The following is an 11,624-nucleotide window of genomic DNA, read 5'->3' as shown; positions in this document are numbered from 1 at the left end:
TAAAGAAAGACTCTCATTGAGTTTATGGCATCATGGAAATCAAAGCTTTTACATTTTGTCCAATTCCTAATTTATGGGGTGAGGAAGTACGACGTGAATAGCGCAATAATTATATTCTCAAATTAAATTCCAAATTAAATTAAATTCACAAAATGTACTCTCCCTCCGAATCGACCTCCACAACATTGTCATGCTCTCACAACGCACCTATTGCTTCTAGTAGTAATAATACTGAAAGATTTCAAATCAATGTTTGCAGTTTCAATATTCGTTATGATAGTTTGCTCGATTTTGGCAATAAATCATGGAGAGTGAGAAAGGCTCTTGTTTCAAAATTCATTCAAGACTTGAGTCATCATCATCCGAATCATCAAATTGTTCCAAATCAAGGGGAAGAAGGAAATTCATCATCCTCTCCTCATGATCAGGATCGTGAAGAAACAAAGAAACCACTTCTCGTGTACACTTTGCTGGGATTACAAGAAGTTTTGGAAAATCAATTGCAAGATATCAAGAACTACTTGGCGTCTTCTTCCGAAAGCAGCAGTAACACCACTAGCACCACCTCTTCTGCTTCCATTCTTCCTTCTCAAAAGCAAACTTTTGGAGGCTTTTCCATCTTCTCCACAGGTCGGGAAGCAAAGAATGGTGGAGAACATTGTACTGTCATGGTTCATCTTCATCATACTGATCCGATGATGAATCATCCCAATAGTGATCCAGTAGCAACCTATCCAACAACAACAACACCAAACTATTCGAGTGGTACTTTTTGGTTGAGTGAAACTCCTGAAAAACCATCCAGGTATTGGGATGCTGCTTGTTACAGAATTGCAACCTGGGTAAAGGTCCCAATTCCTATCAAAAGGAATGATCAAGAGGAGGGAAAAGCAACAGGAGGATCGACAACGTATCATTTGCTCTATATAAACACCCATTGGGATCACTTTAGTTCAAGAGCTTGCATGCATAGTGCAAAATTAATCAAGAACTTTGTGAAGGAGCAAGTATTGACGAACAACAACTCGGATGAGAATTTAATTGGAGTCGTTGTGAGTGGAGATTTCAATTGTACTGTGGAGGATAAGGCCTTTCAAGAATTGTTACAACCTTTAGAAATTGAAGGTAGTGAACGCTATGGAAAATTTTCATTACAATTTCGAAATTCGTACGAATATTGTAAGGAGCACAAGTTGCCCGTATTGGGAAAGGAAACAACCTTCAATAATTGGAGTTTGAACTCGTCTAAGGTGACGCGTATTGATCATATTCTCTTTGCAGAAATTCCATGCCCACCAACACAAGGTTGTAGCACCTCAACAACTACTACTTCTCCTCACATTTCATTCACACCTACGAAATACGAATGTTGTCAAGGAACAGCTGAGTTGGTGATGCAGGGTTCCAACAAGAAGGAAATTATTGTCATTAGTGACCACTATCCAATACTTGTCAACTTTACACTTGAAATTGAAACACCAAGAGTGATTACGCAATAGTGTGTTTTATGAAGCTCAATTTCACCAAGTTTATGTTTGACAACCAATTTAGAAGGACAATTTTCTTTGGAGAACTAAAGTTGATGATTAATCCTTTCTTTACAAAATTAAGAAGCCATAGTACACTGTATTTTGCGCGGTAGTTGGAGATAACCTTTTACATCTCCCTTTCCAAATCTTGTTGACAACTAGAGACGCTTTCTTCATCCTTTGAATTTCTTATAGTGATATGAATATTGTATTTGGAAGCGCACATGTCATGAATGAGATCTACAGATGAGAGGAAATGATGGGCTTCAAGACATATTTGAAAACATACACGCCATAGATATTCAAGTTCAAAGCGCCACTCATGGCAGAGATGATTTCGTAAGAGAAATGAATAGAACTTGTCGTTGTTGAAAGATTTTGTAGAGATTATGTTTTGATACATCATGACGAAAGATATGTCTCTCTCTCTACAACAGAATCTCTCAACAAAGCGGAGTTCTATGCATTTCTCATATCTGCAAACGATCATCTTCATAGATCAACTAGAAAGAAATACAACTATTGCCACTCTTCATCAACAAAGCATCAATGATGGACGATTCAACCAGTGTAGTCAGCAACAGCCGAGTAGGTGCTTTCGGTGGAGGTCTTAATGGAAGTGCCGTATTCGGAGATGGTCAGTCTGAGGCTTCCACGAGCACAGAACGAATCAACTCACCATCCATGACCAAACAAATCAACTCTGCCGCTTCCTCTCTCATTGTCTCTCTACAAATTGAAACGGAACGAACAGGATGGAAGTGGTATCTAGGAACATGGATTCCAATAATGTTGTATTTATGGAGCTCAATGTTTCTTCCAACCCTTAGAGAAGCGTCAAAAAACACAACTCCCAACCAGCCACTGTCACACTACATTTTCGTGAGTGCTGCTAACTTTCCAAATACATTGGCCGGAAATGTATGGATGACACGTGAAATTTCAATTGCCATTGCGGCAGTTATCTTCGCATTTGTTGTTTTAAGTTATTTGGTAGGGATTGTTGCAGTTTGGAGAAGTGACCGAACCACATCAAGCTCTTCTTCTAGGAATGGACTTTCCAAGATGAAACTGTTGTTTTACATTTTTGGTGTGGGATGTCAAACTTTTGGTGTATTTTTCTTGTACATATTTGCAGGTTTTTATGATTGCAGCTTGACTGAAGTGGACAGCCAAACATCTGAACCCGTATTGAATCGATATTCACCTCCAGTTCCATGTTTTGGTGCTCAAAATTTGATATTCTTTGTCATGTCCATTTTGGCAACCCTTACGGTGATTCTATTTGTGGTATTTTCAAGAAGTATCACTCAAAGTTTGAATCCACTCAGCACGGTACCATTTGCTTCCACACATCCCTTCACATTGACATTGTTGGATGTGGTGAACATGTTAGGATTAGTGATCTTGTATGCTGTTCCAATAGAGTATGGATACGCTGCTCATGCTGCCAATTGTGTCTTGTCCTTTGTGTTCATGTTGTTCCTCATGTATTCATGTCCATTCTATCGAAGAATCGAAAACTCAATCATGTGTGGTGTTGCATGTGCTCGCTTAGGTGCTAGTGTGGCCACATTGGTGACATCTGTACTTGTCCAACAAGTTGGCATGTCCATAGACTCTTCTCTCGCCATTGGCGTACCTCTCAAATTTGGTTTAATTTTATTATGTGGTTTGTGTGCATTTCTAGGTTATGAAATCTATTTGAAGCTCACTGTTAGAAATGTAAGAAATAGAATTCTCTCTGAATTGTATGACCTTATTCCAGCCGATCAATCCACCTTGACAACTGACAAGAAGTCTGTAAAGAGTTTTATGGAATCAAAAGCACTGGCAATCCTTCAAGATTTTAATGATTCAGATGGTCTGCGAGGTTTGTCCATGTTTTTCAAGTTTGCAACCAAATCGAATCATGTCACTCATCTAGATCGCATTACCAATGCAGACGGAATTCCATTAAGCATTTCTGATAAGGAAATTTCTTTGGTCTTTGTGAAAACCGTTCAACAACATAGACGCTTTAAACAGGTTCACATGTTGCACTACCTTGCGTTATTAATTGCATACGATCAACAACACTCGAACGTCGATATCGCTCTCGAACTCATACAAAGAATTACCACTCACTCCTCGAGTCTATTGGATCAAATCATGGCTCAATACAGAATCAAGGAAATACAACACAAAAGCTCCTCAACCACACACGAAAGTTTCTCAATGAGTAATGACATGAAAGTTCAACGTTTAAAGTATCTTCAAGATTTACTACTCTCCCTTCATCGAGACTTTTGGAAAGAGCTCATCCAAGAACCTGTGAAATATTCAACCATTGAAAAGATTACTCTCAAAATTTCAGAAACCACCAATGAATGTAACAAGATCTTTAACGAACTTCTTGTTCATAGAAAGAATAAGAATCATCTTCGAATGTATGCAACCTTTGTAGAGATTTTCGAATTCGACAAGGAACTTGCTATTGCCATTCACGATGAGGCGAATCAACTTGACGAGGAACAACGCGTTTCAATGTCCATTCAAAAATCTAAAAAGAATCAAGTGGTGCCCAGATTTACAAAGCGAGAAAATTCCAGTGTGAGCCATCGATTCATGACAGAAAATCTCCATTCCACATTTTCTAAGAAGATGACAAATCCAGAGATTTTCTCTTCTCAAGATCTAATGCTTTCCAAAAAGAAGGATAATGATGACAATGTTGAATTGACGGAAGATGTGAACTTTGATGACAGTGTAAGTGTGACTGGAGGAGGAGAAGGCTTACCCGCTTCGTTCGAGCAAAAGAAGGAGACAATGTTCAGAAATGCATTGAAAACCAGAGTGTATTCAGAGAGCATACTTTTTGGTGCCTTCTTGACCTTTATCCTCATTTGTATTGCTTTTGTGATTGGTGGAATTGTCATTACGGTCGTGGCAGTGTCAAACATCGCCGAAGATGTCCTGTATTTGAGTCATGTGTGTTTACCTGAATCCTCTCCTGTCTCGGTTATGAAAAATATAAGAAATATGCAGAGTTGGATCCATGTATGGTTCAATAATGGGATGAATGAATGGCCACCCAACTATGGTAATTTCCTTCTTTTATCCAAAATGGTAAGTTCAATGATTGACATGCATTGTCCTCACACATAACGACCAAAATATATCATAGGGTTACATCAACGCTTATTTTGAACAATTTAAAAAAGACAAACAATTCTTTGAAAATTTGATTCATATCTCTGAACAAAACAAGTTTGACAATGCTGCTTTTACCGAATATGGACAAACTATTTATCAAATTAAAATTCCTACTGCAACCTATGTAAACGGTAGTACTAGTGGAGAAGTCATGTTTATTGGACAACCTATTATGAGAAATATATCTGTCAATGAAATTGCCAATTCTTACAGCCAACTGATTGACACCGTTATGAACCAATTTCCAAAGGAAGATATGACTCTATTAGCTACGCAGAACAGTGACAACACGACACTTCTCAGAAATGTCATGAACAGCCTACTGATGAATCCAATTTCTGATTACACATTTAGCTACTTGTTTCAAAATATGGATTCGAATTTCCAAACTCTTAATACGTTCTGTAAACGTTTTGTGACGAACAGTAAGGCATCGACAAGTTCTCTCATCATGAACGTCGAACTTTACTTTCTCGTTGTGTTAGGTTTGGCCATTCTGATGGGATTGATTTTCTTTGTAATGCTTCGTTGGAATCAATTGCAATTTAAACGATTAATCAATACCATTGAAAAACAATTGACAAAAGAATCCATTGGTAAAATCTATCAAGGGTTATTGAATAGTCACAAAACGAATGTGGATGCTTCATTAGATTGGACCATTCTCTCCAAGATTTTCAAATCAAAGATTTCCATTTCAATAGTGGTTTTATTGATATCATTACTCGTTCCATTGTGCGTTGGAATTTTCTATTACGAAGCAAACGGTAATGCAAGCAGTGCTCAAATTTCATTTGTCAATATAGGGTATTCTGCAAATGTAATTGCTCACTTGCAATACATTGGATTCTACATGGGAGAAATGTTAACCTTTTATGGTCAAGACACAAATTCAAGTTCCTATACTTTCAAAACTTCTATTGACAGTTCCTACTTGAAAGTGGCACCCACTTTGGACGAACTTCAATCCTTGTTAGTGAAAGAAATTAATAATTTAGTTTACTATTGGAACGACTTGATTTTTGGAAATGTTAACGTGGAAAATGATTTTCCGATGATTGGACTATATCCCTCATTGGACAAGTTGATAAAAACTGGAGGCTATAACTGCACTCAAGCTTTGGCACAAAACAACATGACCATGGCCAATTACTACCGAAATTGTATTGGTATTCAATCGTTGATGACACAATACATTACAGGAGTGAGTGAAGTTGCAGAAAAAACAAATCGGTTCTACCTATCTAAACAAACATCAGCATTGAACACGACGACGAGTACTTCAAATTTTGAAGAAAACGACGCTTCCATGTTCATGAAACATTATGCCAACTATCGCATGAATTTACCTCTCACAGATAAGCTTGTTGTTTTCATGAATGAATTTGTGAGAGCTTCTTCAGAAGTGAAATTAGTCATGGTCTTTTCGTTTGGAGTTTTTGGAGTATTGAGTTTCATTGTGTTAGGAAAAGTACTTCATTCCATGATGAAAAGCTCAGCAGATCATTTTCAACATACGAGAATGCTCTTAAATTATATTCCAGTCGAACTATTCGAAAAGAATGAAGTATTGAGAAATCTAGCTCTGTATAATCAATTTTCAAATCCCATTCTGGAAAAGTTGAATGCTTCTTCTACAAAGACTTTGTCCAATCGTGATGAAAATTCATTCACTGGTATTTGTAACATTATGAATGCCAATGTGGATGGTTCTCTCATTATTAACACATTAGGTGAAGTTGAACTCATTAACAGCCCAGCATTGAAAATGTTTGGAAAAACCACAACAGAAATTCTTGGAGCTTCTTTTTTCATATTATTTGCTCCAGAATCTCAAGATGTGATTCGAAAGGTTGTGAATTCACTCACTGAACAAGTAACAAAATCCTCTTCACCATCCACTTTCCATGAAACTCTCGAAGTGGATGCATGTCTTCGAAGTAATCAATCAAAATTTCCAGCAAAAATCAACTTTTTCACTCTCAATTCCAAATCAGAAAATAGAACCATCATTGCTGTCACTATTACGGATATTACTTCACTGAGAAAGCAACAAGCTCTATTGGCCGAAGAGAAACAACACTCTGAAAATTTATTGAAAAATATTTTACCTGATCATGTGGCAACTCGATTGAAGAAGGGTGAAACATTTATTGCTGAAGGACTCAAAGATATCACTTGTTTCTTTTCTGACATGGTTGGTTTTACCAAAATTAGCAGTTCCATGATGCCGACAGATTTAGTGAAAATGCTCAATGCCATTGTGAATGGATTTGATGAATTGACTGAACTCTATCAATTAGAAAAGATCAAGACTATTGGAGATGCCTATTTTGCTGTGGGTGGAATTAATAAGAATTGCTCGAGTGATCATCCTGAACGAACGTTGCGATTCGCACAAGACACCTTTAGGGTGATTCGAGAGTTTAATGAAGGAAAATTGTGTGGAAATATTTTAGATGACAGTAATCAACAACAATTGAATATTCGTGTTGGAATTCACACGGGTGGAGTGGTTGCAGGTGTGATCGGGAAGAAAAAGTTTGCCTATGATTTGTGGGGAGTAAGTATTTTTGACTGTCGACATGTGTCAACGATATATCTCACTTAATAATGGCCAATTAACACGCTCTTCTTTGTTAATATTGTTGTTCAATTGCAATAATGATGAAATGACATTCAAACGTAGGATACGATCAATACTGCATCAAGAATGGAATCTACTGGTGTTCCTGGAAGAATTCAAATAAGCAGAACGACTTATGAGCGAGTGCATGATATGGGACTCGAGTTTGAAGAACGTCAAGTCGAAGGTAAGTCTCTTACTCTTTGTGACAACGTGAACACCAAATATTTGGATATTGACTTTGCTCAAATGAATGCGATTAATTGATATTATTATTCAATGTGGTATCTTTTTGAACTGTGCAGTCAAAGGAAAAGGTATCATGCAAAGCTATCTATTGCTTGCCGAGTACCATATGAACCCAATTGTGGAGCCTACGCTTGAGAGCGATGACAATAAAGATCAGCATGTCGAGCAAGTCATGTTATTGAGAAATTCCACATCGACCACTTTGCCAGCTTTGGAAAGTTGTAACTCAATCAAATCAGAACGAAAGACTGAAGAAAATAATTAAGTGAGACACGATATTGTGACCATGTAAAAGTATGTACAATAAAATCGTTGTAATTGTGGTAAAAGAAAGCCGAGATTAAAAAATATGAATGTATAGTGCTAATAATTGGAAATCATTCTTCTTGTTATTTTGTGTTAAATTGAAATCTTTTGGATTTGATGTTGAATTTTTCCAAATTCATTCAAAATATGATCCAAATCTTTTCGTGTGAGTTCTACAAGAATTTCCTTCAGCTTGTTTTCATTTTCGGATTTCACAAACAAGTTCAAAAGTACAATTGGTTCTCGGATATTTGAACACTTATCACTAGCGACCACTAAATTCAATTTCCAATCAAAATCTTGTAAATAGGAATGAGAAATTTCAGTAATTGTTTTTTGTTTCATAGCTCTACAAAGCTCTGCTCGTCTTCCCTCCAACACTCTCAAAAATACTTCAATTTGTTCTGGATTAAAATTGAGAGCCGAGAGCTCTTCCGTAATATTTTCTCTGCTCAAATCCAAGCTCATCACACGGAATATAAATGCATCCACAGCTGAGAGAATTTTTTGAACGGTAGTGAAATTCACCTGTTGTGATTCCGATGATTGCTGATCATTGGACAGAAATAATTTCATATCTATGGTCGGACCATGTCCACAAATTTTGTCAATTTCACTGTGCAATAATTGTTCATGGAAAGTAGCCGCAGCACTCACATCTTGCTGATGTGGCTGGATCTGAAACAGAAGAGGCAACAATTCGAGTGAGGAGGTATGAACAAAACTCATTTTTTAAAACTTGGATTTTTTTGTTCTTTCCAACAACAAATTGGATCAAAAGATGTTTTTCGGGTTTCTTTAGCGAGGATCCTCTCAAAGGTTTTTAGTGGAGAGATTCATTTATTGAAGAGTTCATCATCACCATTGAACGGATGAATCGTTTTCGTAGGTTACCTCCCTCTGCTCAGAACATTCACAAAATATAGGGATTTGTTCATGGATTTATTTTTACAGAATACAGGGCGTTTACTTTTGCATCATCATCTTCACAAATTCAGTGTAATTGATTTGGTTGTCTCCGTCGATATCGGCTTCTCTAATCATTTCATCAACTTCTTCGTCTGTAAGTTTTTCTCCGAGGTTGCACATGACGTGTCTGAGTTCTTGTGCAGAGATGAATCCGTTTCCGTCCTTATCAAAAACTTTGAAGGCTTCCTTGATTTCTTCTTCGTTATCAGTGTCCTTCATCTTCTTAGCCATCATGGTTAAAAATTCTGTAAAATCAATTGTTCCGTTTCCATCGGCATCTACCTCATTGATCATATCGTGGAGTTCGGCCTCTGTTGGGTTTTGTCCCAAAGATCTCATAACTGTTCCTAATTCACTAGTAGTAATGGTACCATCTCCGTCCTTATCAAAAAGAGAGAAGGCTTCCTTAAATTCAGCAATTTGCTCTTCAGTTAATTCATTATTGCCAATGGTGTCTCTGCTCATTTTTATCAATGTATGGGATGGAGGTATTCGGTAGTGATGGTGTTATTTTTTTAAGGTGGTTGTATGTTGGGACGGCGAACTTGCTCATCGTAAATATTGTGTGGGAGGTTTTGTAAAAATGTGGCGCCAATGTAACTTTCTCGTTTCACTCTCCATCTCTTGGCATCATGATCGCGATTCATACAAATATCGTCGTGACGAAATTAAGAGTAACACATAGTGGTTCAACTCGAGCCAAAATTTGCCAGCGAGTTTGTTGGTGTGTTGTTGGTCGCATGTGTCATTTTAATTTTGTAAAGACTCATATTATGAACTCGTCATATGATGAAAGCTTTAATATTTACAAAACATTGGATGAAAGAAAGGAGTTTGAGCAAAAAAAGATCTAATCTGAACTAATGAAGTGGTTGCTCTCAGAAATTCTGCACGCCATACACCAGGCTGTCACATTCCATAATAACGAAACAAAAGGAAACTTTTGGAAAAAAATTCAAATGTGAAAATCCTTACACCATGGACTGCTTCTCAGCCAAACCTCTATATGCTCCATTTGGAATGCGAACCAATGAGTCATGTGTTCCACGTTCAATGATTTTACCATGATCCATCACTATGATTTCATCAGAATTCTTAATAGTTGCGAGACGGTGAGCCACACAAATGGTGGTTCGTCCTTTCATTAAACGGTCAAGGGCTTCTTGAACGAGAGATTCACTTTCAGCGTCAAGAGCACTTGTAGCTTCGTCGAGGAGAAGAATTTGTGGGTTTTGGAGAATGGCTCTTGCGATGGCAATTCTTTGTTTCTAGAGATTGGGAGTCAGAGAGATCATTATCCATGAAATAGGAACACACGTGTCATAGTATCCATAATAACATTGGAACAAGTCATGTGCAGAAAATACAAAAAAAACAAGTGTGTCAATAAAACGTAAACAGAATGAATTCAACTTACCTGACCACCAGATAATGATACACCCTTTTCACCAAGCCTTGTGTTATAGCCGTTCGGTAATTCCTTAATAAAGTTATGAGCATTGGCAGCCTTTGCTGCTTTCTCAATTCTTGCTTGAAGCTCCGATGATTCCTTCTTTGGAAGACCTCCAATAGAGTATGCAATATTTTCCTTGATAGTACCTTGGAACAATACAGGTTCTGTTCAACAAGTCAAAAGAAGAATATATATTTTTGAAATTATTCAGGGTAAAAACATTTCATGACATTTTTTCAATGTCGTTGAAATGTTGAACTCAACATTACATCCACTGCACCACAAGAACAAACTTACCTTGTGTGACAATACCAATCACTTTGTGAAGCCATTCGGTATCCATCTCGGCAATGTCAACTCCGTCCAATAAGATACGTCCTTTTTGAGGAACATAGAAACGTTCCAATAGACCATTGTAGATTTACCCGAACCAGATCCACCAACTGAATTGATTGTACATTTCGATATGAAATTTCAGTACATGGTATACACAGCGAGTACACAACTTACCCAAAGCAAGTGATTTTCCTGCCTTAATCTTCAAGTTAAAGTCTCTAAGGACAGTAATGTGAGGTCTTGAAGGATATGCAAATTCTATTCCTTCAACTGTAATTTCTCCTTGAACATTGTCGAGTTTAATTCCTCCTTCCTTCTCAACAATTGCTGGAACTCTTTGAAGAACATTTAATAAGGCCTGTTGACTAGCACTGGATTTGGCAAAGTATGGCATCACATCGGCTCCTTGTTGCAAACCTAAAATAGCAAGTAACTAGAGTGTGTGAGTGTGGTAAATTCAGAAATGATTGTTGTTATGAAAGATTAGATAATATTATTTCAAAGACGCAACATACCATAATACCGAACACTTGAACGACCTCACCCATAGTTGCATCACCTTCAATGATCAAATTGGCACCAAACCAAAAGGTCAAACTATAGTTACATTCGATGGGAATTCAGTGTTATTATTCATGCGTCGTTCCAACAACAAATTTACACACAACTTACCCAAAGAAACAGTTAATGAACAAGTACGAATTACCAATTGAAATACCCATAGCAAAAGCTTTTCCAAACATTGAAAGTGGAGCTCCAGCAAGTGCCTTTGCAAATCTCGCACGTTCTCTCTTGTCACCGGCCATAGATCTAACAGTTTTGATACATCCCGCAACTTCATTGGCAATACCTGCAGCAGCATTGGTTGCCTTATTAATTCTGTTGGAGAAAACTTCAATGAGCTTGGTACAAACGACCACTACTAGCATGACCCAAGGGGAACAACTCATCAAAATGAGAG

At 37.4% G+C, this 11,624-nt stretch overlaps 5 protein-coding genes across 5 annotated transcripts; 2 read left to right on the top strand and 3 right to left on the bottom strand.

Annotated features, from left to right (window-relative positions):
- Nucleotides 1-152: 152 nt before the first annotated feature.
- FDP41_006628 (uncharacterized protein) lies at nucleotides 153-1,499 on the top strand (the record flags this gene model as incomplete). Its single annotated transcript, XM_044710284.1, has 1 exon — nucleotides 153-1,499. The coding sequence occupies one exon, from the start codon at nucleotides 153-155 to the stop codon at nucleotides 1,497-1,499; it is 1,347 nt and encodes a 448-aa protein (XP_044559309.1).
- Nucleotides 1,500-2,078: 579 nt separating this feature from the next.
- FDP41_006627 (uncharacterized protein) lies at nucleotides 2,079-7,864 on the top strand (the record flags this gene model as incomplete). Its single annotated transcript, XM_044710283.1, has 4 exons — nucleotides 2,079-4,637; nucleotides 4,696-7,287; nucleotides 7,414-7,537; nucleotides 7,656-7,864. 4 exons carry the CDS (start codon nucleotides 2,079-2,081, stop codon nucleotides 7,862-7,864), a joined length of 5,484 nt encoding a protein of 1,827 aa, XP_044559308.1.
- Nucleotides 7,865-7,998: 134 nt separating this feature from the next.
- On the bottom strand, nucleotides 7,999-8,634 carry FDP41_006626 (uncharacterized protein; the record flags this gene model as incomplete). The annotated part of the gene is made up of 1 exon (XM_044710282.1): nucleotides 7,999-8,634. One exon carries the CDS (start codon nucleotides 8,632-8,634, stop codon nucleotides 7,999-8,001), a length of 636 nt encoding a protein of 211 aa, XP_044559307.1.
- A 237-nt stretch (nucleotides 8,635-8,871) lies between these two features.
- FDP41_006625 (uncharacterized protein) lies at nucleotides 8,872-9,339 on the bottom strand (the record flags this gene model as incomplete). Its single annotated transcript, XM_044710281.1, has 1 exon — nucleotides 8,872-9,339. One exon carries the CDS (start codon nucleotides 9,337-9,339, stop codon nucleotides 8,872-8,874), a length of 468 nt encoding a protein of 155 aa, XP_044559306.1.
- A 506-nt stretch (nucleotides 9,340-9,845) lies between these two features.
- FDP41_006624 (uncharacterized protein) lies at nucleotides 9,846-11,613 on the bottom strand (the record flags this gene model as incomplete). Its single annotated transcript, XM_044710280.1, has 7 exons — nucleotides 9,846-10,142; nucleotides 10,292-10,491; nucleotides 10,625-10,705; nucleotides 10,753-10,770; nucleotides 10,838-11,096; nucleotides 11,179-11,260; nucleotides 11,336-11,613. 7 exons carry the CDS (start codon nucleotides 11,611-11,613, stop codon nucleotides 9,846-9,848), a joined length of 1,215 nt encoding a protein of 404 aa, XP_044559305.1.
- Between the last annotated feature and the right edge of the window lie 11 nt (nucleotides 11,614-11,624).

Source organism: Naegleria fowleri (genome assembly GCF_008403515.1).
Source record: "Naegleria fowleri strain ATCC 30894 chromosome Unknown tig52, whole genome shotgun sequence".
Classification (NCBI taxonomy): Eukaryota; Heterolobosea; class Eutetramitea; order Acrasida; family Naegleriidae; genus Naegleria; species Naegleria fowleri.
This window is presented reverse-complemented; position numbering and strand designations above follow the sequence as displayed.